This window comes from Hippopotamus amphibius, chromosome 4 (assembly GCF_030028045.1).
Source record: "Hippopotamus amphibius kiboko isolate mHipAmp2 chromosome 4, mHipAmp2.hap2, whole genome shotgun sequence".
Classification (NCBI taxonomy): domain Eukaryota; kingdom Metazoa; phylum Chordata; class Mammalia; order Artiodactyla; family Hippopotamidae; genus Hippopotamus; species Hippopotamus amphibius.
In genome coordinates, this window is record NC_080189.1 from 183365115 (window position 1) to 183391575 (window position 26461).

The following is a 26461-nucleotide window of genomic DNA, read 5'->3' on the forward strand; positions in this document are numbered from 1 at the left end:
GCTGCGTGCACAGCGCCGCGTGGCCTGCTCACCCCAGCTCCCCCTCTGCAGGTGGAAGGCTACTCGGTGGGCTGCGAGTGCTCCCCGGACGGTGACCTGCTGCTGACGGGCAGCGCCGACGGCCGGATCCTGGTGTACAGCTTCCGCACCGCCCGCCGCGCCCGCACGCTGCACGGGCACACGCAAGCCTGTGTGGGCACCACCTTCCACCCCGTGCTGCCCTCCGTCCTCGCCACCTGCTCCTGGGAGGGCGACGTTAAGATCTGGCACTGAGCCTCCCAGCACAGAACCTTCCAGACACCGGCCAGGCTGGGTGGGTGTGTGTGATGAGGAGGACCTGAGGTTGGCTTCAGGGTCAGACTCAGATGGACCCTGCCTCCGCCACCCTCTGAGCCTCCGTGTCCTCATCTGTAAAATGGGGACAAAGTCCGTGTGTCTTAGGGTTCCGAGGACCACATTAGTGGAAGCCCCTGGCGGGTTGCTGGTGATGCTTAATAAATGTTGAGCGTTTCGCTATTTCTCAGGTTCTTTCAGCGACACGTACGTATCGGCAGCTCCCTCTCTCCTCCCCACTCGCAGGCCCGCTGGAGCTCCGAGACAAAGAGCGGGTGGGAGCTGGAGGCGGGCAGCTCCCAGGGGCTTGGGGTCCGGGTCTGCCCGCCTCCCAGCCTCATAGGGCCTGCTCAGGCCTGGGGCCCCCTCCCTCCCCTGAAGCCTGGCCAGCGGGGTCCCTGGGTTTGCCCCAGCCCTGGGCCCTCTCGCTGCTCCTTGCTCACTGCCTGTCAGGCGTGCGTGCTGCGTACGGGAGTGCGTCTGCCCCGGGGAGGGAGCGATGTGGAGAAGCAAAGGGCCCTTGAGGAGACTCCAGGGGCCCTCAGCCCCACCGGGACAGTGATTGAGATGCTACCCCAGGAGCCCAAAGATCCACCGATGGGTGAGGGTGGGGACCAAAGGTGCACGTTTCAGGACGGGCATCCCTGCAGCCTTGGAAGACTCCCTGGGGGAGGCAGACCAGGAGCCTGGGAGGAGGGTGTCTGGCAGGGGGTCCGTGAGGAAACACAGAGGACCTGACGAGGAGGCCACCGCGAGCAGGCGGTGCCCAGCCTGGCCTCTCTGGAACCCAGGCCCGGCGCTGCTGTCAGTGTGGCTGAGGCCGAGCTGTACTTCCTCTCGGAGTCTCAGTCCCCCCTCTGTAAAGTGGTGTCAGAATCCCCAGCCTCCAGGCTTGCTGTGAGGGTCCAGGAAGGTCAAGTGTGTGGTGGGTCGGCACCCTGGGAGCCCAGGCTGGGGATGGGGACTGGGCAGATTGGGAGGGGCTCTGGGGCTGGCTGGGGCTGGTGGGTAAACATGTATGTCAGTGTGTCTAACTTGCCCCAGGCCCTTGGGGATCTTAGGGCCCACAGGCAGGGCATCCCAAGCAGAGGGAAGGGCAGTGCAAAGGCCCTGAGGTGGGACCCATCCCGAGGGCCGGCTCCTTTCCTGTCCTTCCTCTCCTCGTCCCCCACAGTCAGCATGGAGCCTGCCCTGCCGTAGGTGTTGAGTGGACGTTGGGTCCCTGAGCTGGGCTGGAGAGGCCGGAGCCGAGCGCGTGAGTGGGGGTGAGCACAGGATCCCGGGTGTCCTCCACACGGAGCCCTCGGAAGATGAAGGAAGGGAGTCCCCCCCAGGCCCGGGCGGGACACAGGATCCCGTGGGCTGGGTGTGGTGGGAGCTCAGGGTGGAACCACCTCTTTTTAGGCTCAAGAATGGCTTCTTTGGTGAAGAGAAAGATAACTGCACCCCACGCTCCGTGGGCCTGGCCCCAGCAGAAGTGGAGGTTGTGTCCACTCAGAGCCTGGGCAGGCAGCAGACACTCCTGCCTCACCCCTCACTCCCCTGAGTGGCTTCCCCTGCTCTGAGTGGCAAGTTCTGTGACCGATGAAGCCCACCGTGGGGCCACTTCCTCCGTGAAGCCTTCCCAGATCACAGCTGCCTCCCACTGGCCCCTCTGCCCCAGCAGCCCCAGCTCTCCCCATCCCTCCCTCCCTCCCTCCTCCAGGGCTCTGTGTGGACGTGGGCCTCCCTGGGTACCGTGAGCCCTGAGTGCGGGCCCCTCCCGATGCTGCCCCCAGCACGCGTGCGCAGTGCAGTGTAACCTTCCCGGGGTGGCAGGGCCCTGCTCCCAGCTGCATCCCTGGCCCCTACACGTGGGAGGCATTCCGTGAATAACTGCAGGTGTGACCCGTCACAGGACGTGGGCTTTGGGATCAGACAGACATGGACTTAAACCCCATCACCACCTTACGTTATTGTGTGGCCGCAGCCAGTGCTGAGCCACCCGTGTCTCAGTGTCTTCTGTACATGAGGACGCAGCACCCGGCCTGTGGGCATTCACGAGATTGGGTGTGGTCGCTCTTGGCAGGACGGGTGTGCAGCAGGCGCTCAGGAGCCGGCAGTGGGAGTATCGGTGTTAGTGATAATGTTATATAGGTGTCAGCCCAGCCACCCGTGCGGGAGTTGAGGCAGTTCAGGCCAGAGGGCGCGGTTGGGTTCCATCCTCAGACCTGGTCTGGCAGGACCCTCTCCGGCCCGCTCTGGTTCACTCTCATGACAGAAGCCCCCGGTGAGGGGCTGCTCCTTCCCCCACTCCCAGTTGACACGTCTCAGGGAAGGTCTCTGATTGACTGGCTTGTGTCACATGCCTGCTCCCAGACCAGGGGTCCTTGGCCAAGCGTAGCTGCCACTACACAGCTGGAGGGGAGAGTGACAGGACCCCCACAGTACTTTCAGGAGGGGGTGTCCCCTCCGCAGGTCCAGCCTGAACGGGCCCTCCTCGGTGGGCATTTGTCAGACGGATTCACGATGTGTGAATGAACCCAGACACAGGCCGGGAGGGGAGGTGGCCCTTGTCTGGGGCGCTGGGGGGTCTAGCCTCCCCAGGTGCCTCTCGTCCACCTCTCCTGCCCCCATCTTGCATTCAGGCCCAGATCCTGGAGTCCAGATGTCCTGCTTTCTAGCCCAGCCTCAAGCGGGCGTTTTTCTGCTTTCCTGGGAGTGGAGTGTCTTCCGAGTGAGAATGTCGTCGCACGGTTTGCTGACTGCTCTCCCCACTGTGATATGTTCATATGACCACTCACTTATTTAATGAGCATCAGTTATGGACTGTACTCAACTGGCTTTGGCGTGGGTGGTGGGGTGTGGCCGGGGATGACCTTCCCGTCTGCTGAGCTGCCCGGCCCCTCCCCTGTGCTGAGCCCACAGCCCGGCTACCTGTGACCCTGTGGGATGTGGGGCCAGGAGACCGTGGGTCCCAGACCCACCACCTGCTTGCATGGGGCCTTTGTGGGCGCTTTGCTTCTCTGAGCCTCAGTGTCCTCATCTGTAAAGTGGGCCTGTTGGAGCGAGCAGGGGATAAAGTGCAGAGGAAAGAAAGGGCTTTGTGGGTTGGTACCCTCTCAACTTCTCTTGGGGCAAACGCCTTCCAAATCTCTGTCCTCAAAGGCCGTTTCTTTTCCACACGAGTCAAAGCTCTGACCCTCCTGGGGCGAGGACACCCAGGGGTCCCCAGAAACCACCGTGGCTGTTTCTTCACACCCCTCCCCTGTGGATGTGATTCCTCAACAATGTGCCCTGCAAGCCCCACCCCCTTCTTGGCTTATTTTACTGGGAAGCATGGCAGATGCTCTCCGTACCCTCATCTGTTTCTTTTTCCAAGTGCTTTCTTCCAAAGAGCATTCAAGACGCATTCTGATCTTCTGCAAGGTGTCTTGGGAGTTCACCATTTGCAATTTTAAAATAAGGGAGCTAAATTTAGAAAGTATGGAGCAGGAATGAAAAAGGAGTGTGGGCTCTCCCCTCCACCCACCATCCCGGGGCTGAGTGCCTACCTTTGCCTCACCCATAAATCTGAAATACAGCTCCGAAGCCGTCGTGGGAGAAGAGCCGTTTCATTTGGAGGTGCCAGCGCGGCTGTGCGTGCGGCCGGGCGTGGCCGTGACTTTGCTGAGGGAGGCTGATGCGCACGGCCCCCGTGAGCCCCACCGTCCAGCTGAGGACACCGATGCTCGGAGGGCAGAGGGACGGGCCCGGGAAGTCTGTGCTCGCCCTCTCCCCTGGGACCCACCTCCGGCCCAGCCTGGGGCTCTCCATGCAGTGGGACAGCCACCTGTGTCTGGGGCCCCTGGGAATCTCGTGAGTCAGTGTCCTCAGGCTCCAGAAGGGGACACTGGCCCAGAGGGCCCGGGACTTGCCCAAGGTCACACAGCCCCCTGCTGCCCACTGCAGGTTTAGAAGAAACATGGACAGATGGGTCAGTGGATGGTGGGTACACAGCCAGGGTCCAATTGGGAGTGAGGCAGGACTGGAGTGGAGCGAAGGGGGTTCTTGGTGGAGGAGGGAAGCCCACCCCAGCGGTGGCTGGCTGTGGAGGCCGTGGCAGGACAGCTCTGTGAAGCCTGTTGGCCGTTTAGAGGGAGAGTGCTCGGGCTCTGGGGTGACAGCGTGGGGGCCTGGACCCTGAATCCGAGAGGGCCCTCAGGGCCCAGGCCACAAAGCCCTTGGGGTTCCCAGCCCTGCTGTCCAGTCGCACAGCCCACATGGGGCTGACGAGGCTCAGGGCCCCTCTGGGAACATCTCCGAGCGAGAGCCTGCCGGGGGCCGGGGGCCATGTGTTTTCCCCTCCTCCCTCCCAGTTGCCCCCCACTTCGGTGAGGGTTGCTGCCCCACCTGCTCACAGGGAAACTGGGCCCCAGACAGAGGAGCGAACTTCACAGCCCCTCCTCCCTGGGAGGCTGCTTCCTGGGCCGCATCTGCTCCTAGAGGAGGGCAGCCTGGCCTGCAGTGGCAGGTCAGGTGCAGGCACCCTGGAACTATGTGAAGCTGGGTGGGCCCAGGAACTTCAGGTGTGCACCTGGGCCGAAGTGGTCCCCTCCCCCGCCGCCTCCCGCCAAGCTGGAAGTGCCCAGCCCCTGGAAGAAGCAGACATAAAGCCCCCCTGGAGGAGGGGGTCTCCATCCTAGGCCTTTCACAAGTACACCGTCAAGGGTGTCAATGCGCGCAGATAACCAGACACACAAAGAAACAAGGCAACACGGGCAGGAACCAAGAGAAGCAGGTCTCCACAGAGACCTGATGGATGTGTCACACCCAGATGGTGAACCGACCGTGCCCACTCTGTTTAAGGAAATAAAAGACAAGCAGGAAATATCTCCAGGGAATAGGAAACTATTAGAAAGTGGCATCGTGGGTTTGTAAAATAACCAGACAGAACGTCTAGACATGGAAAACATTAATAACTAAAACTAAAAACTCAGTGACTGTGTTTGGCCGCTGAACGGATGCAGCAGGAGAGACTTAGTGACCTGGAAGACAAATGCAGGCTGAGCACGGTGACGCCACGGTGTGGGTGGTAGGAGGGAGGGACACAGGTAGAGGACACGGTCAGAGGAGCTGATGGCAGTCCCAGGAGGAGGGAAGGGTGGAGAAATAGTGTAAAAAGTAATTGAGGATTTTCCGGAACTGGTGAAATACACCAATCCGCAGATACAAGACTCCCTGTGAACCCCCAGGAAGGGTAGATCCACAGCCAGACACGCCTCAGGGAAACCGCAGAAAACCAGAGTCAAAGGGAAGATCTTACACAGCCGGAGAGAAAAAGACAGAACAGCACTAAAAAGAAGAGCTCCCAGAGGGACTGACAATGAGTCCCACCCCAGCAGGAATCCAGGGGACGTCTCTGTGCACCGAGGGAAAGAGACCGCCCACCAACACCCTCCATGGTGAGAACACCCTTCAGAGACGGGGCAGAGACACCTTCAGAGGAAAAAAACCAAACCAAACCAGGACAGTTTGCCACCAGCAGAACCAAACTGAAAGAAACCCTAAGGGATCTGTAGGTAGAAGCAAAGGAACATTGCGTACAAGAGCAATAATGACATTTATTGGGTTTAGACAATGGAAGAATTCACACACTGGGGGACAGGGGAAGATGCCAGGGTGGGGAAGGGGTGTTGCTGTCCGGGGCCCATTCTGGCTGCAGAGAGGGGAGGACGGGGAGACATCCAGGACCACACGTCCCAAGATCAAAAAGGCGGGGGGGCGGGGAAGAAACTACCCAAACCCAAATTCTTTCCACCGATGTCTTTTATTAATGAATGCAAAATACAGTACTGAGACAGGGCATGCATCACAGACAACAGGAAAGCAAGCTACAGAAACCAGGGTCGGAGGGCCTCATTACATCTGAGGTAGCGCGAGGTGGTGCCGGGGAGCGGGACACTGGGGGGACGAGCACCGGCCCCACTCGGGACTACGGACCACGGGAGCGCTGGGGGCGTCGTCGGCCACCCGGCGAGAACAGCTGAAGACATCTCACGTCCCTCCACCCGTTCCAGTCCCCCTCTTTGTGGACAGAGCTTCAGGGTTCCCTTGTCACTGGCTTGCGGGGGGTGTCTCCGTGGGACACCGTCCTTCCCTCCAAGGGGCGGGCCCCACCTGCCCTCACCTGAAAATCAAGGAGCCTTGTGTCGAAAACGCCCAGGCTGCCATCCAGGGAGCTGGAGGCCGCGTGCGTTAAGAAGAACACTTTTGCTCTATAAAAACAGTCGCACTTTATAACCGGGGGGATGCTCATCTCAGGTGGGGAAGGATCTTGCCACGTGAGCATGTTCCACCGCGGGGGCGCAGGGGCGGACGAGACACGTGGGTGGGGGTCCCCCTCTCAGGCTCGGCTGGGTTAGGTGGAGAGGGGTCCTCGTGTGGGGGGCCGGGAGGGGGGTTTCGGGGAGGCGAGGCAGCACCCCTGGGGACCCGGTGTGCGGGGGTGGCCGTGGCCGAGGCCTGCACGTGGGTGCTCAGTTGAGCAGGGTTCCATAGAGCTGGGCTTTCGTGAGGCTGTCCTTGCGGCTGAGCCCGGAGCCGCCCGTCCGAGGGAAGGCGGGCTGGGGGCTGAGGCGGGCGCCGGGGTGCATCTCCGGGGAGGCCTCCATGGAGCTGGGCTCCAGGGAATCCCGGGAGCTGCGGGGGCTGTGCGCGGGCTCGGGGCTGCCGCCCGCCCCGCAGAGCTGCACCCCGAGCCGCTCCCGCTCCCCCTCGCCGGCCGCGTAACTGGGCAGGGGGTCGGCCGCGCGGCCGGGGCTGAGGCTCAGGTCGCCGGCCGCCCGGAGGTAGCGGGGCTCGGCCAGGTGGCCCTGGGAGAGGTCATCGCCCTCCGAGAAGCTGTCAGCCTTGTAGCTGGCATAGAGGGGGCTGGCGCGGCCCGCGGCCTTCTCGCCCGGGCCGCCTCCGGCCCCGAAGTAGCGGTCGTTGAAGCTGCCGGGCGAGGCGCGGCCGGGGGCGGCGGCGGCGGCGGCGGCGGCGGCGGCGGCGGCCGGGAAGGGGTAGGCGCCAATGTCCTCCACGCTCAGCGGCCGCCACTGGCCGCGCACGTCCTCTGCGGCCAGCCGGGCCGACCCGGGCTTGGCCCGCAGGTTCCACAGATTGGGGGGCATCAGGGCGGGCTGGGGGCCCGGGGAGACCGGGAAGCGGTAGGGCTCGGCGGGGTACGGCGACACAGTCCTCGCGAACCCGGGAGCCACCTCGGCCTCGAGCGGGGCGGCCACTGCGGCCGCGGCCGAGGCGTAGCGCGGGCTGCTCCCATAGGCCGCGGGCGGCTTGCGGCCGAAGAGCTCGTCGCGGCTGTTCAGGTAGATGGCCTGCTGGGAGGCGGTGAGCGTGCTGGCCTGGGCGTGCTCCTTCTCCTCCGACGTGGCGCTGAAGCTCGAGTAGGAGCTGGACGTGGGCAGCGAGGCCGCGTAGCCCCCGAAGGCCTCGTGCCGGTAGCCCGCGGGGTAGGCCGCCGCCTCCGCCTCCTCCTCCTCCTCGGCCGCGCTGTCGGTGGAATTCTGGGCCCGCAGGAAGCCCACGTCGCTCACGGGCCCGTCCACGCTGGGCCGCCGGTCACGGCGCCGCTCCTCGGGGCAGTAGAGGGCCGTGTCACTGCAGTAGATGTCCCCCTTGTAGGGGGGCTGGGGGCCCGGCTTCTCCAGCCCGTCGCGGAAGCCCAGGTCGTGGGCGGAGGCATCCGACAGGTGGGAGGACAGGCTGCCGGGGTCGGGCTTCTCCAGCACCTTGGCGAGGACGCAGGGGGGGACGCTATCGGCGTAGGCCGGGCGGCAGAGCGGGGAGGGCAGGCTGCAGCCTTGCTTCTCCATGGGCAGGCTCACCCGCTCCTGGAACTCCGAGGGCAGCTAGAACGGGACGACGCGAGGAGGAGGAGGGGACGGGGTCACGGTCAGCCCAGGACTGCCAGCTGAGACTGGCCGACAGACAACCTGCAGGGCCTCTCTAATCCCACCAGCTGGAGCCGACGCCCGGGATGCCCTATTTCACAAGCTCCCGGGATGTGCCCGAGGACCCCTGGTCGCCGCCACCCACCTCGGCCCCTGCTGAGGGGGCCCCACAGAGCCCGGAGGCTGCAACCTGGGTCTGACTCGGGCTTCTCTCGGACCTCCCCCGAGGGGCTGACTTGCCCTCCCAGCCCCAGGGTCTCTGGGGGGCACCCCCGGCCTAGTCAAGTGGGCTGGGTGCTCCCAAACCAGACAGACTCAGAAACAGACGCAGCAGAGATGAAGGGCCAGGCGCCCAGCGGTTTCCGCACGAGCGCCTGCTGCCTTGTGGGGGATGTCCGCTCCTGTTTGATCTATTTTGTGAGTGTCTCAGGTGTGGCCCAGGCTCGGGGAGAGGGGAGGTGGACAAGGCCTGGGTGAGGGGAGTGTCTGGAGAGGAGGGGCAGCCTGGCTGGGCTGGGAGCCCTGGGTCGGAGTGCCGCGCACCCTTGGCCTTGGCCGAGTGACTCCCACGGGAAGCCGGTTTTCTTATCTCTGAGATGAGCGCTGTCCGGAACGGTGAGGCTCACTCAGGGTCTCTCTGCCACATCAGCACGCGGTGGGTGGGGCCTGGGAGCAGCCCCCGGACAGGGGAGTGGGCAGGTGGGCAGGTGCGTGCGGGGCGGCCCCGCCACCACACGCTCAGAGAGGCCAGGACACAACAGGATCGAGGAGGGCCGGGGGGCTTGGGGTCAGCCAGCACGTTCCCTCTCCAGGGTGGGACCGGAGAGGAAGGAGCCCTGAGCGCTCACGGGGGCAGTGGTGGGCCAGCCGGGGCGGGGCTCGCGTTACCTCGGACACCTTACGGCCCCTGCCGTAGGTCTGGCTGCACTGCAGCAGCTGGGCCGCTAGGTTGCAGTCCTTCCTATAGAGCTCCTAAAAGACAAGAGAAGCCGTTTGGCACAGGCTCACTCCTCGCCATGGTCCCTGCCGCCCTGACCAGCGCCCAGCGCCCGACATGGAAACGGCAGGCAGAGCCGGCTGCGCGGTGGGCGGCACAGGGACCCTCTCTGGGCCTCACACTCTGGCCTGCAGAACGGGGGCCCCAGGTCTGACCTGGAGCTGCTGGTGTGGGGCGGGGGGCGCCCTGCTAGGCAGTCCTGCCGCTGACCTGGGTGGGAACCTCCCACGAGGTGGGGGCCCCCAGTGGGCCCTAAAGTCCCAGAGGCCCCAGGCATGGACACCAGGCCTGGTGTCCCTGCCCTTGGCCTCTGGGTCCCTCCCAGCAGAACTCAGTGGAGAGTGCTGGCACCAGCGAGGGGTCAGGGATGGGCCTGCTGCCCCCATGCCCCTGAGCAAGGCCTGGACAAGGGGTGGCTTCAGGACTGGGCAAGGGTCGGGGCAAGGGGGGGCGGAGGGCCTGTGTGACCCCAGGTCCAGGTGGGGACCAGCGCAGCCTCCTGAGCTGAAAACAGATGCAAACAGTAGGAATCGGGGGGATTTGGTTTCATCTTTGGAAAAATCTCTGTTGCGTGGGCCTGCGGCTGGGCCTTCGTCCCCGCCCCCGTTCCCACCCAGGGACCCCCCCACCAGGGCTCTGATGGGGGCCTCTGAGATCCACCTGCTCCCAGTCTCAACTCAACCAGGCCCAGGCGTCCCGCAGCTCAGGTGAGCTGCGGATGGTGTGGGCATCCCTGCCATCCTCCGAGCCTGGTCCTGGAGGCTCCTGCCCCTCCACCTTCTGTACTGAGGCTGGTGCCACTTGGCCTGCACAGCGGAGGGAAGCCCGGTCCCCTGGCCCCTCAGTGCATTCCTGAAAGGGTGCAGTTGGCTGAGAGCTGAGAACTGGACCCCTGTGAGGCCCCGGACCAGCTGCTGCTGGCATCAGAGGACCGTGGGCACTGTCTGGCCGGCCCAGACCTGCCACTGAGTCGTTGACAGACTTCTTAGCGCTGCCCCGTCCAGGGCCTCCCCTGGTCTCTGCGAGCTCCCCTGCCAGCTCCTACCTGCGGCACCTCCAGCTGGCTGTCCAGGGCACGGCTCCGACCCCAACACCTGCCGCCCCCTCCCATGCCACCCCTCACCCCCAGCCCAAGGGCCCCAGCCCAGGAGACAGCGGGCAGCCCCCTTCCCGCAGACGCTGGCCCCTGCAGTCGGGCTGGACCCACTTCTTCCTCTCACACCCCACATCCCAACTCGGTCCATCACTTCGGTTCCATCTTCAAAACATAAGCAGAATCCAAGCCCGCCTCCGCACCTCCCCGGCTGCCATCCCGGATGAGCCACCATCATCTTTCTCCCAGATTCCTTGACCTTCCCACCCACGGCTGCGTCTTCTACAGTCTGTCCGCAGCAGAGCAGCCACAGAGCCCAGTAAGAGTAAGTCCAGTCAGGCTACCCCTCTGTTCAAGAACCTTCAACGGCTCCCCATTTCACTCAGAATAAAACCCAGATTCCCATGGGAGCCTGTACAATCGGCCTCCTGTTATCCTTCTGACCTCAGACCCTCGGCCTCTCCTCCCATGAGTGCCCCGCTGGTCTCTTTGCTGGTCTTCAAGTTGCTCAGACCCACCGTTGCCGCTGTGGCTCTTTCTGCCTGGAAGCGCCCCCCTACCCCCCGCCCCCCATCCCATGGCTAGCTCTCTCATCGCCTTCAGGTCTCGGCTCCAGCAGCCTCTTCCAGAAGCGCCCGACTGAGATTCCCTAACCCCGCAACTGGCAACTCCCAGCACCATCCCGCTTTATTTTTCTCTGCAGCATTTAGCACTTCTAAGTTGATAACACAGTTTACACACTTATCCTGTTTACTCCGGGCCCTCCCCACTCCGATGTAAACTCCACGTGGGCAGGGCACTTGCTTGCCTGTGTTGTTCACACCGTATTCTCAGAGCCTTGTAGGGTCTGGCCAGGAGCAGAGGCTCATCCGTGAGTGTTTGCACAGCTGTCAGGATTCTGTGGAGGGCAGCGGGGCCCTTCTCACGGGACCCTGGAAATCAGGACCCATGGGCTCTGATGCCCACTGCCAGTGGCCGAAGGCAGGAGTCCTGAGTGGCCACACCCCAACCTTAAGGTCAGGAAGCCCTGCCTTGACTGGGACCATGTGGCCCCGTGTTCCCTATCTCGCGTCCCGTCTCCTTCCCACAGAGGGTCTCGTGGACGCAGCGTGTCCACCTGTCTATCCACCCCCGAGGGTCAGAATGGCCCGACACTCACGTTGTCCTCTGATAGCTTGTCGATGGTCACCTTGGCCTCCAGCAGGTGGCTGTTGAGGGCGACAATCTCGTGGCTAAGAGCTCGCTTCTCTTCCTCGTAGTGCTGGCCCTGGGGTTGGGGGACGGGCAGGGGAAGGAGGCGGTCAGTGGTCAGCCAAGGCCTGGGGCTAAAGCCCAGGTGTTCCTTCTGGTCCCGGGTGTCCCCTCGAGCAGCCAAAAATGATGAGGGGTCTGGAGGCCGAGGGATGCAAGGCGCAGACTGACCCAGGTTCCAGTCCCGCTCCGCCAGGGAGAAGCCAGATGGCCTTGGGCAAGTCACTGCCTCCCTGAGCCTCAGTATCTCATCTGCACCACGGGGACAGTGACAGGTGAGTGCTTGAGAGCACCCTCCCATTAGGGGCCAAAAGGGGTGGGACCGGCCCAGTCCCCAGGGAGCGGGGAGGGTGGAAAAGAGGCCTTGGCCCAGCTCCTCACGGGCAAGGGCAGGACAGCCAGGCCCGTGGTCCTCACCATGGTTCCAGGGCTGGGAGGGCTAGGGCGGGGGCAGGGCGGGGTGTGCCCTCACCATGCGGTAAAGCTTGTCCTCCAGCTCCTGGTTGATCCTTTGCAGCGCCATGTAGTTGCTCTGAATCCTGGAACGGAGGCCATGAGGTCACTGCTGACCCTCCCACGGCCCCAGCAGCCATACAGCCCTCTGAGGGCTGAACATAGGCCCCACCCTGGGCTGACTACTCCTGTGCTAGAAAACATCTGATTTAAGCTAAACTGTTGCAACATTTCCTGGGCCAGGGCTGAGGAGCCTTGCAGATGATAAGGGAAGGCCTGTCTCACAGGGACTCTGTCAGGTCCTCACTCAGAGCCAGGTAACTCACAGTTTACACACAGTCCTTACAAGCCTGGCCAAGGGGTTTATAGTTCAATAGCAGGTTAGCAGGGAACAGACAAGACTATGTGATGGGCCCTGGGGTGAGTGCTGGAGACACACAGTGAATAAGATATGGCTCCCCCTGGAAGAGGCTGAGATGCAGGCAAGTGTTGGGTGGGAAGCCATTGCTGCCACGCGGTGTGATGGTGGAAGGGGCAGTGTCCACCCTCGTGACAACCTGTGTGTAGTGTTATTGTCCCTGTCTTGCGAGTGGGGAAACTGAGGCTCAACATGCTTAAGCAGTAAGGGCCAAACAGCCCCCTGCAAATCCAATGCTCTATAAACACTGAAAACAAACCAAGCCAACAGCAAAGTTTTCTTTACATTCTTCCTAAAGGAAGGCTGGAAAGCGTGTACTATTGTTTAGAAAAATAGCCATCTTAAATGTGCAGGACGATGTCTTTGGAAGGTTTGTTTTTAAGGGACACATCGCTCAGCGTCCGCACACCTGACCTGCCAGCACTGCCTGCTGTGCTTACTGCTCAAGGGAACCGTCTCTGGAGGCGGGTTCATCTCCAGGGCTAGACATCGTCTTCCCATCAGAGACCCAGGCGACACTGGCTGGGGCCCCAGTGGACCAGTCTGGTCTGGAGAGAACTGCTTCTGTGTCGTGCTGCTGCCCCGCCACAGAAATACGAGAGAAGGAATGAGAAGGGCACAGAGAAGTGCCTGGGAAGAGCCTGTACCTGGTAGTAGCTAGACCCGGGGTCAGACCCTGGTTTGGCAGCTCTTGGCGCAGAGTGCGACTCTGGAAGAGCCGCCGGCCCTCCCTGAGCCTGGAGTCCCCGTGTGCGAATGGGGTCACCAGCTCGGGTGGGAGGCAGGGCTCTGCTAGGGGCAGGTCTCCGGCCCCGCGCCCCGCCCCGCCCGGGCCCCGCCCCGCCCGCCCGGGCCCCGCCCGCCCGGGCCCCGCCCCCTTACCTGCGCAGCTTCTCCGTGACCTTCTCCAGCTCCTCCTGCGCGCGGCGCAGCTCGATCTCCAGGTAGTGGCGGGTGGAGTCGAACTCGGTCTCGAGCTTCTCGAGCTTGTGCGTGGTGTAGGACAGCCGCTTGCGCAGCTCGCCCTTCTGCTCCTGCAGCGCGCTGCAACGACACGCGGCGGCGGGCCGGGCCGCGGCGCTGAGCTCGGGGCGCGCGGGTGGGTGCGCACCGGATGCGCCCGGCCGCACCAACGCACGCGCACCACACACACACACGCACACACACGCACACCCCTCCCCACCCCCACCCCCACCCCGGGGGGCACGGTCTCTGACGCTGAGCCAAGTCTGGCGCTGGGGGGCAAGTGCTAGGGGCGGCTTAACGGACCCTGGCTTAAAGAGCGCCCATCAGCACCCAGTCGCTCGGTCTGGGAGCCGACCTCCACACGGCACCAATTACAGGGGCCCCCACGTGTGCTCCTTCACAGCGCTGGCCGGGGACGCTGAGGCCCCGAGGCAGTAGTGCCACACCCTAGACCGGGCCTCGACTTCCCCCAAACCGGCTGTGTGGCCGCAGCAGGCTGTGTGACCTCCGGGCCAGGGAGAGGATTGGTCTGGGTGCCCCACGCCCGGGCAGCGTCCACCACAGTGGCCAGCTAGCTGCACAGAGCATCACAGACAAAGAAATCCCCTGGCCTGCTCATGTCTCCCTTCCTCCAGGAAGCCTTCCAGAGCCAGGCCTGGCTCTCGAGGCTCTATTTTCCCCACAGACTGAGGGCTCCTCCGGGAACCTGGGCCGCTGAGTCCCCACACTCAGGAAGCAGGCACGGGGTGGTTCACCCTCTGAGACGTATGCCATCAGTTCACATGAGCTACCTCTGGGCACGAGGCAGGAGGGGCAGGTGCGGTGGCCACACCCAGGGGACCGGCCGTCAACTCCACCGGGGCAGGGCCCCCCCCCGCCCTCCTGTCGGCAGCCACCCAGCTCCCAGAAAGCACCTAACCTTGCGCTGACCCGAGGCACCTTTCCCTGGCCTGGCGGAGCGCGCAGAAGGGGCGGAGGGGGAAGGACTCACCTTTCATAGCCGGGACGGCTGATTTCTGCAGGGAAGGGAAGCTGCGCGGTGGGTGAGGGGCACCAGGGGAGTTCTGCTGGCTGTTAGCCACGCGTGCGGCTAAGATTCCAGCTGCCGTTCAGTGCTCTGGGTGTGCGCTTGGCTCTGTCACCCCCTGCGCTTTGCCCCCGTCACCCCCTGCGCTACAGTCACAACGAAGCCCGGAATGGTGCGGCCCGAGGGTGGACTCCATGGCGTCACGGGGTGGGCGGGGGCCCTGCCGTCTCGCAGACCCGGCTGGTGGTCCCCGCCCTGCACCCCCGATCCGCCTACGACCGTCCCCACCTTGCCCTGGGGACACGGAGCCCCGGCTCCAGAGAGGTGCCCAGGTCGGAGCAGGGGCCCACATGGGCCAGTCGCTCGCTGGGAGCAGCGCGACCCCTCTCAGGGGAGCGTCTGGAGCCCTCTCGGATGGTACCTGCTGGAGGGTGCACTGTGGGCAGGCAGGAGGCTTCCTCCAGCGCCCGGGGCCGTGTGAGCTCCCGTCTCGGGCCCTGTCTGCACACCACACGTGTTTCCACAGGCGCACAGCCAGCAAACCTCGATTAAGCATTCCTGGATTCCTGCCCAGGTCTACATTTTTAAAAATAAATAAAGAGTTGCCTACGTCTTGAGAACCTCAGAAAAGGACACGGCGGGTCCTTCCAAGAGTTGGTCCCCAAGGAAGAGGCAGAGTGACAAGCAAGAAGGGAGACCAGTGGCAGAGTGCCCCCGGCTGCCACGCAGGTCCCGCTGCCGCCTCCTCCAGGCAGCACGCCTGACTGACTCACCCCGAGCCCCCTGCAGCTACAGATCCCACACTGCCCCCGGCCCAGGTCTTTCTCCCCAGTGGGCTGACAAGCTTCCTGGGGGCACTCCCACGTCACCCAGGGCCCCCTGCACACTCGGGGTCAGGTGTGGGGGTGCGGCGGCAGCCCCTGAAGTCAGTTATCCTGCAGGGGCTACAGGTCTACCCACCCACAGCCCTCGGTCACAGGGTGCAGGCGGGGTCCGCACCCTCGGGAAGAGGTGAGGGCACCCGTGTAGCCACTTGAGCCCCCGCCCTCTCAGAGCCAGCACCCTTCCCTCCCCCACGCTGGCCACCCACCCGCAGCCACAGCTTGGACCCTGCCGTCACAAGACTGTCCCCTCCTGACGTGACCCAGCTGAGTGCCCTAATGATTGAGCCCTCCATGTCTCCCGCCTTCTTCCTCTCCTGCCCTGCTCCGCCCTGTTCCCTGCGCCTCCCAACCTGAGTAAGACAAACAAGCCCCCCCCCCCCGCAGAGCTTGTCGTCTCGAGGGGAGACAATGAACAAGGGAACGAGGTGCCAGCAAGGCAAGTGTAGGAGGAAAACATGACAGGGCTGTGAGGTGGGACCCACCCGAGGGGCATCCGAGCCGTGACCTCCCACTCACGAGGCAACCAGCTTCATCAAGCCAGCCCACCCGAGCCTCAGTTTACCCTTGGCCTCTGGATGGGTTCCAAACATACTGAGCGACTCTGTCCCACCGCCCCTCAAGTACTGCTCTCACCTCCCTGAGCCCCTCACACCCATCCACCCCTGAACTGCGCCCCGTCCAGTCCTGGGCTGGCAGCACGCCCGCCCCTCGCCTCCTTCTTGTCCCTCTGTCAGCTTGCTGCAGGCACCTGGGCCCCGGCCCTGGACATGCCTCCCTGGCCCCTCGGGCACAGCAACGCCCCCCCCACCCCGGTGCCCCACCACGCCGTCCCCACTCTGCCACTCCGGCTCCGTCGTCCAGGCTGATCCTCAGGGCCCTGGTTTACCCCCACCCCCTGCACATCTCAGGCCGAGTGTCCTCTGTGCCCAGCCACACATGAACCCCTCCCAGGCCCCCATCTGCAGCCCTGGCCTCTCTCTAGGGCTCCACACACTGCCCCCTCCCCCATGTCCAGTCACCCACTGGCCTCTCCTCTCAGAAGCCCACAGGCACCTCACACCCAGTGCACCCAGTGCACCCAGTGCTGACTCCTCTCTGCCCCCTGCGCTCCCTACTCCCGGGAAGGGCATGGCTACCATGCATCCCCAGTCAGACCCTGAGAGGCCATGGTGACCACTCTTGCCCGTGGTCACCCTTCACAGCCCGTCACCAAGTCCTGGCAATCAACTACTCAGCTTTGGACATGTCCCCTCCCCTGCCTGGTCCAGGGAGGTACCACCATCCTTTCCCTCCCAGGGCACTTGCCCAAGCCCTGCCTGACCTCAGCCTCAGTCTCCACATCTGTAAAATGGGGATGTGTGCACCCACACACTGGAGCACCCACCCTAGGGGAGCAGGGCTGTCACTGTGGTCCCTGTACTCTCCAGGTCATCAGAAACACCAGGAGATGATGCTGGGGGCAGGCACCATGTGGGAGGGGGGGGATTTCTCAGTGGCCTCTGCCTCCACCCAGCGAGGAGTTGGCTCAGGGGGCCCCGGTGTCTGGAAACAGCCCTTTAACAGATGCACAGGGAGGGCGTGGAAGTCCCTCGTGCCCCACCCTCCAGATCAGGGCCACCATCCCGGGTGGGGGGCTCAGGAAGCCCTGCTTGGACCAGGGCCAGGTGAGGTCACCTCGCTTTGACCTGTGTCCTAGTGAATTGATCAGGAACTGACCTCACCTGGCAGGGTGTGTGCAGGTGGGTGGGTCATGGTTCCCTCCTTGCCTGCGGGAAGCCCCTGGAAGGCTCTCCCACCTCTCAGGGGAGAAAGATGAGCTCCCTCGGCACAGAGAGGGGCCTGGAGGAACCCCGCCTGCCTCCCACCAGGAGCCCCTCTGGCCACTCAGTGGAGGCCTGAGCCCAAGGACCGAGCCCTGGGCTGGGCTATGGGGGCACCATGGCCTCGCCTCTGAGATGGGATGGCTGGGAAGCAGCGGCGAGGGTGCGCTGGCAGCCGACACCCTTCCCCTCTCGGGGCCTCTTCTCGGGGGAGCTGATGCAGACGTGGGACCGACGTCTGGGCACAGACACAGAAACACCGAGGAGCCGGGGAGACAACAGGTGTGTTACCTGTCCCAGAGCGAGGGCGAGGACCTGGCCCGTCGGCCCTGCAGGACGCGGGGCTGCCCAAGGCACGAGGGCACCCAGGGGCTGCGCAGCCTGTGGGCGAAGAGGACAGAGCTGCTCAGCATGGGGACTGGGGGGCCACGCCAGGCCCACCGTGGGCGCGCGGTCACGGAGAGACGCGGGACTGTCCCCCACTGGCAGGAGCGCTCCCTGTCATCAGCGCGGTGGCGGGGCGGGAGTGCAGGAGCTGGGCTGGAGGCACCTGCCAGCCCTGGCTGCCTAAGCGCATCGCTGGCACTGAGTCCCCCCAGCGGCGGGGTCCCCACCTGCACGTCTGTACCCCCCATCTCAGTCTCAGCGGAGTCATGGGGGGGGCAGGCTCCCCCCAGCTCCAGGTTCCTGTCCAGCTACGGCTCCTTCCTTGCAGGACCTGTTGGCCAGAGCCTGGGAAGCAAGGAGGACAGAGGGAGTGTGACCCCCGACCTCTGCTGGGAGGTTGTGATGGGCTGATGTGTATGGACATCCGTGGGGTATTCTAGAGGATGTGGGACCAAGTGGGTGTTAGGCGTCCGGGACAGGACCCACTTCACCCTTCCTGGGACCCCCTTTCACCAGCCCTGCCTGCAGCCTGTCTGGGCTGGGAGGTGGGGAGGACAGAGGCAGGTGGATGACCCACCCTGGCCCCATGGTGCCGCCCAGCTGGGGGGCAACGGGATGCACATCAGAGCCTCAGGCTCGGGTCGGCTTGGTCTCCCCCTTCCTGCAGTGTCTCCAGGGAGGCTCCTGGTGGCCTTGCTGGCCCCGGAGCCGGAGCGGAAATCCAACGGGAGGAAGCTGCCCCAGACACCGGGCGTCCACACAAGGCTTAGAGACACAGGCAAGTGTCTGTGTTAAAGAGAAAGAGCAGCAGCGTCCCATTTACAAAATAACTGCGTACGGACGGCCACGTGAGAGAACGGAAGGGAGGGAATGTTAGTGTCGTTTTGGGCGGGTGGTGGGATTCTGGGCAATTACAAATTTTTCTTTTATGTGTCTGGATTTGCCATATTTCCTACAGTGAGGATGAAAAAATCAGAAAAGGGACTCCCCTGGAGGGCCGGTGGTTATGACTCTGTGATTCCAAAGGCAGGGGGTGTGGGTTCGATCCTTGGTCGGGGAACTCAGGTCCCGTATGCCGCGTGGTGCGGGGTGGGGGAAAATCAGAAAAAAAAAAATTGACGAAGGATCAAATGTTGCCCCTCCCCCCAAAAGATGTACAGTGTTGCTCTGACAGGCCGGGGTGGGGGGCTGCGGGTAGGGACGCTCTCAGCCCCGGGCCGGGAGCTGCACACGGATCACCACTTCCGTGAGCCCCTGTCTGCTCCTCTGTGCAAAGGGCTGCCCTGGCCCTGGTCTCCTGGGCTGATCTTCTGCAGGCCAGACTGGGGTGGGGGTGGGGGGGGGGGAGGAGGGGGAGGAGGGGCAGCAGCTTGATCTCCAGGTGAACTGGACTTTGGCATTCCAGGCCCAAGGTCCTCCCGGCCAATGACCGCAGTGCTGCTGAGTGAACGGACAGTGGGGGCAGGAAAGGCTGGTTCCCATGGGAGCAGCCAGAGACCCAGTCTCCCCTCGGTGGCTCCACTGAGGCCAGAAATTCCTGGGGGGGGGGTCCCCGTCCCAGCCCTTGCTGGCCAGTCCCCACCCCAGAAGGCCCTTCCCCAGGGAGACTCCTGGCAGGTGCGTTCTCAGAAGAGTAGAAGGGAGGCTGGGACCCTGGGGAAACTGAGGCCCAGGGAAGGGGCAGGGCTTGCCTGGAGGCAAAGGGAATGGGAGGCATGGCTGTGACTTGACCCAGACACCGCCTTGGGTCACACGTAGCACGTTTATCCCTGACAACCATTCTTGTTCTGACACAAATTCTCATTTGCAGCCTGTGGAATGGGGAGCGCCTCTTCCTAGAGATGAGACAATTGGGGCCCAGAGAGGTTAAGCAACTCTCCCAAGATCACACAGCATGTCTGGGGTGAGGATAAGAACCCCCGATGCCGGTGATGCTGTGCTGGGCACAGGGGAGGAGGACGGGGCTCCCCAGGAGCAGGGGGACATCCTTCCCTGCTCCACAGTGTTGACAAGGCTCCTGGTGGGCTGCGCTGATGGGGTAGGGCGGGGCTTAAGGTGTGTCCGCCCATCAGCTCCCAGGGACGAGGAGTTGGTCCCTGTGGTGCCCCCATGGCACCGCTGCCTCCATGCCTGCCCCTCCGCGCTCGGGCTCCGCCCCCTAGTCATGCTCCAGTGACACCAAATTGCTTGTCATTCTTCACATGCTGCAGGCAGCTTCTCATCTTGGTGACTTTGTCCCTGTGTCCCCTCTGCCAGGACGGCACTCACTCCTTCCTGCTCAGGTTAACTCCTCCCCACCCAGGGCCCGGTGGGGGGGCCCTGACACCCCAGCTCGCCCCGGCCTGCCCTGCCAGGGAGCGTCACTGGGACTGAGCCCCTGTCCTGTTCATCGCTGAGCGCCCGGGGCTGGGTCTCCAGCTCCACGCTGGCGGCCCACTCCGGTCTCTGGCATCCGCCAGACAGCAGGTCATGAAACCCAGCCAGACCGTGCCTGCCCCTGGGCAAAATTCGCCAAGATTCCTCCCCCAAGTGCCCATCCCCTCAGACCCACCATGGCCCCTGCCTCGGTCTGCATGGGCACCGTTCCCACATGCTGGCTCCGGGCTGTGCGTGAGTCACCGGAGCCCCTTCCTTCCTTCCTTCCTTCCCACCTCGGGGCCTTTGTGCTCGCCGTCCTCTCGGCCAGGGACCTTCCCTCTCAGGCCCCTGCCTCCAGGGACAGCCTGCCCTCCTTTGCTCCATCTCATTCCTGCGGGGACAACGACCCGGGGACCTGCCTGCCCGCCCGTGGGACCGCCTCTCTCCTTCACCTACTCGCCCCAGTGCCCAGCGCTGTGTCCATGTGGAGCCAGTGCCAAGCAACACGTGCTGCGTGAACGGCTGCAGAAACATTTGCAGGCGAGGAGCTCATCTTGTCTCTGGGGCTGCAAGGTCTGGTGCATTTTTATACCCCCAGGGCCTACTTTGGGGCTGGATAAATGGGGGGTGGAAAGGCCCCCCAAGTTCTCCCTCCTCCCCTGAGGTGCTGGTGAGGAGCAGAGCAACGCCCCCACTGGCCCCTCATCATCCCCCAGGGGCCGACCCCCTGGAACTCACACTCATGGGCACAGGGACTCGCTGCCAGCTCCCCGTGTCAAGGGCAGTGCCCGGCAGAGGTGGAGACCATGGAACCATCCTCAGAGCTCCTGGGGACGGGCCACCTTGGCCAAGGAGACCTCAGCCCTGGGAGTAGGGCTTTGCCCACAGAGCTGCTCAGACTCAGCAGGTCCTCTCCCAGCTGGGCCTCCAGTGGGCACCTTGGGACCACCGCATCAGACTCTCGGGATGCCCTGCGTGGGCCCGGGGGCGGGTCCCTGCAGAACCGCCTCTGTCCCTGCCCATGCTGGCATCACCTCTGAGTCTCCCTGCAGAAGGCCTTGGGCCACCGTCCTTCCATGAAAGGAGCCAGAGACAACCCCTGCAGGGTCTCAGATCCCCCTCATCCCCGCCAAGGCCCCCCATGCCCTGGCCTATGCCCCCATGCTTGGTGGCCACCACTTTTCTGTGTCCAGAACAGTCTTTCTCTATTCCCTTTGAACTTAGTCATTGCCACACTGATTCCATCCTCTGTGACCTCATCGGGAACCTACTCAGGACCTTTCTTGAGGGACAGGTGGGCGTGAATGGTCAACCAACGGCCCCAGCACCTGCCGAGGGCCTGCCCTGCCCCAGGCGCCCTCACAAACCTCCTCATCTAGTGTCAGCTCACCACCACACCCATATCACAGATGACTAAACTGAGGTTCATGGCGATGAGGTCACACCGCCCTCCTGGGGTTCAACACTGGACCAGCTGTTCTTCCCCTCACCTTGAGATGCCAGATTTTAGTGCAAATCGCAGCCCTTCAGACTTCTCATTGAACACACATCGTCATCACGAGGAGACACAGCCATGGTCTCCCTGTCAGGGCCGACCACGGCCAGCCTGACGGAGGCAGAGGCTGGAGCCTAAGAGGTGAGCCACTTGGCAGGGTCAAGGGCAGAGGCCTGGAGTCCCACAGACAGCTCATCCCATTTCCTGCTGGGCCCATGAGCTTCTCCCGGGAGGAAAACAGCTCTGGGCATCTGGCTGGCACTGCTCTGCGGCTCAGACACACCTGCCCAGCCCCTGGGCAGCCCCCGGGCCAATTCTGCAGCAACTTCACCAGCAATACCATGTGTGTGGAGAAGGGGACCCTGGGCGCTGCCACCACGGCGCCAGGCTGTTGTGCAACAGCCCCCGGAAGGTCGTGCAGGTGCGTGTGTGTGTGCGTGTGTGTACTGGGGTAGGGGACCGTCACAGGGCTGGCTTGGGGGCCCACAGCCAGGAGGGGTCATCTGCTCAAGCCAGACAGGGGGTAGGGACTCCTCGGACTCTGCACCTGCCCAAGCCTGGCTCTCCTGGTTCGCTGACCAAGGTCTTCCAGTGGAACCATCCCCTCTTCCCTCCTCGTGGCCCAGTGACACGGCCGCTCCACTGCTCTCCTGCCCTGAGACAGGAGACTGGAGATGCCGCAGAAAATGTTTCATCTCGCCTCCGCCTCATGTTATCAGGCGGCTGCAGCCCTGCTCCCACTGCCCCCTCCCTGCCAAGGCAGAACCTTGTGCTGGGAGCTGGCACCACTGCGGCCTGTGAGCAGACCCAGGGGTGCTCGGGCCAGGACAAAGCAGGGCAACCTGGGCAGGTGGACAGGGCAGCTGCAGAGTCACCCCTGGGCCTTTGCACACGTTGCCCCTGCTGCTCAGAACATCCTCTTCCCTGCTCTTTAGTTCCTTCTATTCACCTCCTCCAAGAAGCCCTCCCTGACCTCCCAAGTGCCACTCTGGTTAGGGCTACCTCTCCAGAAACATGGCACCTACCCCTGCACAGATGGCAGGAAGCCCCATGGCCAAGCGGACAGGCCTCCCTTTCTGCTCATCCGGCAGACTGACCTGGGAATCTTCCACATTCCCTGTTCCATTCCTTCCCTGTCTCTTCTCTGCTCAACCTCCCAATACCTCCTCCCCCACCCCCACTCACAGCGGATGACCTCGCTGCCTTTTCCACGGGAAAAAAGAAGCCACCCAAAGGGAGCTTCCACAGATGCCACTGCCAGGTCTCCCCACCTACCAGCATCCGCCCGTCTGTTACTCTAGACAACCCGCCAGGCAGCCCCTCCACCCACTGCAGGCGGGGCTCCAGCTAGTGTCCCCTTGCTCCCACACCGCCACTTTCTCCCTCTCTTCTGGATCAGTGTCTCTGCCACACGAACGCGCAGGTACGCTTCCAGTATTGAACAACCGTCTGCTGACCCTCCAGGTACTGTCCTCATTCTCTGCTCCAAGAGATGCTGCCTGTCCTCGCTCCCGTCCCGCGAGGACCAATGCCCACCTGGCTCGCGTGTCCTCCACGCTGTTGAACCAGCTCTTTCCGGTCCCTGATCGCAGTCTTCAGGTGACCTGAACACTCAGTGGCCAATGTCACGGTCGACCCCTCCCTCCTCCTGCAAACACCATCCTCACCTGGCCGCCCTTCTCAGCCTCCTCTGCGGGTGGTCCTCATCTCCCGGACCTCCTGACACCAGCAGGGCCCAGGAATCCTGCCTCCAACCTCTCTCCTTCCCTGGGCGCACTCACCCCATGGTGACCCCAGCAATAAATACCATCATTCCACTAAGGACCCCCACGTTTACGTCTCCCGTGACTCCAGGCGTACATACTCTCTGCTGCCTCCACCGCCACTTGGAAATCTCGCAGGCGGCACAGATCTGCAGGGCCCACTATACTACATTCTGCCCGCCCTCCCCAAATCCACAGCCTTCCCTCCCCATCCACGCCCCCAGCAAGGCCAGTGCCCCTCCCTGAGCCTGGAGGTGTCCTTGACTCCTTTATCCCTCTACCCCGTCCTCCCTGGCCAGCAGGAAACCCCCGCCCTGCCTCCAGAACACCTCCTCCCACTCTTCCAGCGCCGCTCGCCACCCTGAGTCTGACTTTTCTCACAGGATGGCTGCACAGCCTCCTAACGGGCTCCTGCTGTCACCTGTTCTCAGCCAGAGGGCTCCTGTTGAAGGCTAAGTCAGATCCATCCCCCCTCTGCTCAAAACCTGCCCCACAGCCCCTACCTCACCAGGGTCAAACCCCATGTGTTTGCGCTGATCACCTGATGGCAGGTGGCCTCCCCATCACCCCCTGGACCTCACCTTCCAGCCACATTCAGCACGGCCTTGCCTCAGGGCCTTTGCACCTGCTGTTCTGCTGCCTGGACCCCTCCGCCAGGTACCCCACGGCTGCTCCTCTCCTCCTTCACTCAACATTCAAATACAACTTTCTTGGCGAGGCCTTTCCTGTGCTCTGCAGGCATCCTCTCCCCCTTTCCCTGCTGGGCCTGTGTGTCCTCGGCCTCACCTGCCGGAGTGGCAGCTCTGCAGGAGAGGGATTTCTGTCCACCTCGTTCCCTGCTGTGTCCTTGGACCCTGCAGTGGCACCTGGCAACTGGGGGGGCCCAATAAACATTTGCAGAATGAATAAAAAACACAGAGTGAATGCATTTTACACGTGAGCAAACTGAGGCTCGGAGGGAGAAAGCGCCCACGCTGCGGCGTCCGGCTGCAGGCCTCCCGACGACGCAGCGGCCAGTGCCATCCCCTGCCTCTGAGGCCTGGGCCGTCAGGGGGTTGCTTTTGTGTGTCTGGCTCTGCCGAAAGAAGTTGCTCTGTGCTTTCCATAAGGGCTGGACCCCCTGAAATGATCATGAGGGTAAAATCTGAATTTCAGGTCAACAGTGGGTGTTTGGTGTAAGTATGTGCAGAACGTGGCATGGACGTACATCCGCTAAATAAGCATCCGGCTGTTTACTGAAATCAGGCAGCCCAATAAAGTAGAGGATGCCCAGCGAAATTTATTTAAATTCCTTTAAATTTCGCTGGGCATCCTCTACTTTATTGGGCAGCCTGAGTACAGAGGCAGAGGTGACCCCACGGAGGAGGGCCTCCTGCACCGGCGGGAGAGGTCACCTGTGCCCGGCATGAAGAAGGCCGGCTATCTGTGCAGGAGACACAGCTTGGGCAAAGGCCGGGAGGTGAGACCATCCTGGCTGTAGACAGGGTGCATCCGGAGATGAGCGTGGCCGGAGCCCAGGCCTGGCTCAGCGGGCAGGAGGCCCCCAGCGCCTGGCCCTGAGTGCGGGCCGAGTGTCCGGTCCTGCTGCTCGGGGCTCTGGGAGTCCCAGGGGAGCTCCACAGTGGGAAGGACTGGCAACAAGCTCTGGCCTGGGGCTGTCCCTCTGGCAGATGAGCCAGCACAGGGAGTGCTAAGGAGACTGCCTGAGCAGAGTGGGCCCCAGGAAGCCGCCAGGGCCCTCAGGCTGTGTTGGGGTTCCTTGGGCACCCCTGCATGGCCCCCCTTTCCCAGCACCCAGCTCAGCGGGGCTCTGCTCATCTATTCTCCTGTCTCCCCCTCTAGACTGGGGGGCCTGGAGGGCGGGACTGTGCATACTTTGGCCCTGGACCCCTCCCCTGCCCTGAGGCCACACGGGCTCTCTGCCCAGAGTCCGCCTTCAGGGGGTGTCCGTGGGGAGGATGGGTGGGTGCTGTGACCATGGGGTCGGCCCTACCGCAGGTGAGGAGCTCCCCGCCAGCTCCCGAATGAACCTCCCGGTGCCTGCATGCTGCCCTGGGGCCCAGGTGAGAAGGGGCCGCCGTCCAACACGCCGACGATCAAGTTCATCAGCACCGAGGCCGGAGCCCACGCTGGCCTAATTTGACTGCCCCAGTGGTGGCTCACCACTGCAAACAGACGCGCGCACGTTAGTTGGATCAGTGGGAGGGCCTGTTTTCTGGACCTCTGGGAATCCCAGAGGTAATCAGGCCTGCGGGAGGCTCACCGATGACCCTGGGGTGCAGGGCGCTGGGCGGCCTGCCCCACCCCAGTGCTCCCTACATTCCCCCAGGCCCCTCTAGGACGCCCTCGGTCCCTGGTCCCTCTGCCCTCACCTCCCCCCCCCCCCCACCAGCACCTCTCCACACCCATGGGAGACAGTCTTGGGGGCCAAACGGAGTCTGGAAGGAAGAACTGGCTTCATGACAGTAGATTTTAGCCGCAGCAGGTGGTGGCAAGGCACTGGGGCCAGGAAGGAGGCTGCTTTTCTGGGCTTCAGTTTCCCCATCCGTAACCAAAGCCCAAAAAGACACTTGTGACCATCATCTCCTTCTGGAAGCTTCCCCCTGAGATCACCCCCATTCAATCATTCAATCACCCAGTGAGACCTACTGTGCGCCCTCGACAGTCCCCTTGTTGAATCCTCACCCAGGACCTGGCAGGGAGAGGGGATGCTACCCATTGTACAGATGAAGGAACTGTGGCCTGTAAGGCCAGGGCTTTCCTCAAGGGCACTGGCTAGTGAGTATGTGAGCCAGGACCGAGCCCTCCCCAGGGCAGCCCCTCCTGCCAGGACACAGGACACAGAGGCACAGCAGCCCCCCATGTTGTCAGCCACGAGGGCGGAGGATCCCAGGATACCTGCTGCTGTGCATCCACCCCACAAACATCTTGTGCATCCCGACCTGCCCCATCTCCATCCTTCCCGTGTCAGGTAGTGGCAGCCCCGTCACTCAAGAGACACCCAGGCCTTGCCCCTGACACCGGCGCCCTGATGGGCAACACCTCCAGAGCTTCAGTGGGCCCGTCGATGGATGCAGGTGATGTGGCAGCTCTCAGGCTGCCTTGAAGGTGGAGAGAGAACGTGCAGGAGGGGGCCCAGAGATCTCAAACAGCCAGGGCTGGTTTTCCGCCTGTGGTTAGTAGGGGTGAGGCAGAACGCTGAGAAACAGGTACACGGCACATCCTTGCTCTGAAATACCCAGCCACTACCAGGACTGGCAATGTGCCCTCCCCGGGAACATGTAGTCTGGGGACGTAGCAGAG

At 63.3% G+C, this 26461-nt stretch overlaps 2 protein-coding genes across 6 annotated transcripts in view; one reads left to right on the forward strand and one right to left on the reverse strand.

The window, feature by feature from the left end:
• The window catches only part of WDR25 (WD repeat domain 25), a 142289-nt gene extending 141782 nt beyond the window's left edge, over positions 1–507 (forward strand). For all 4 annotated transcript variants that reach the window (XM_057731836.1, XM_057731837.1, XM_057731838.1 and 1 more), the window contains one exon: positions 52–507. In XM_057731836.1, coding sequence (XP_057587819.1) covers positions 52–273 — 222 coding nt within the window. In that variant the 3' untranslated portion in view covers positions 274–507. The remainder of the gene's footprint in view (positions 1–51) is intronic.
• Positions 508–6102: 5595 nt separating this feature from the next.
• BEGAIN (brain enriched guanylate kinase associated) overlaps positions 6103–26461 on the reverse strand; it is a 45613-nt gene continuing 25254 nt past the window's right edge. Inside the window, exons 2-7 of one of the 2 annotated variants that reach the window (XM_057731918.1) lie at positions 17447–17536; positions 13341–13502; positions 12060–12126; positions 11496–11603; positions 9135–9218; positions 6103–8204 (exon numbers count right to left, since the gene is read on the reverse strand). In XM_057731918.1, coding sequence (XP_057587901.1) covers positions 6831–8204; positions 9135–9218; positions 11496–11603; positions 12060–12126; positions 13341–13502; positions 17447–17536 — 1885 coding nt within the window. In that variant the 3' untranslated portion in view covers positions 6103–6830. The remainder of the gene's footprint in view (positions 8205–9134; positions 9219–11495; positions 11604–12059; positions 12127–13340; positions 13503–17446; positions 17537–26461) is intronic. The other variant, XM_057731919.1, reaches the window with a different exon arrangement.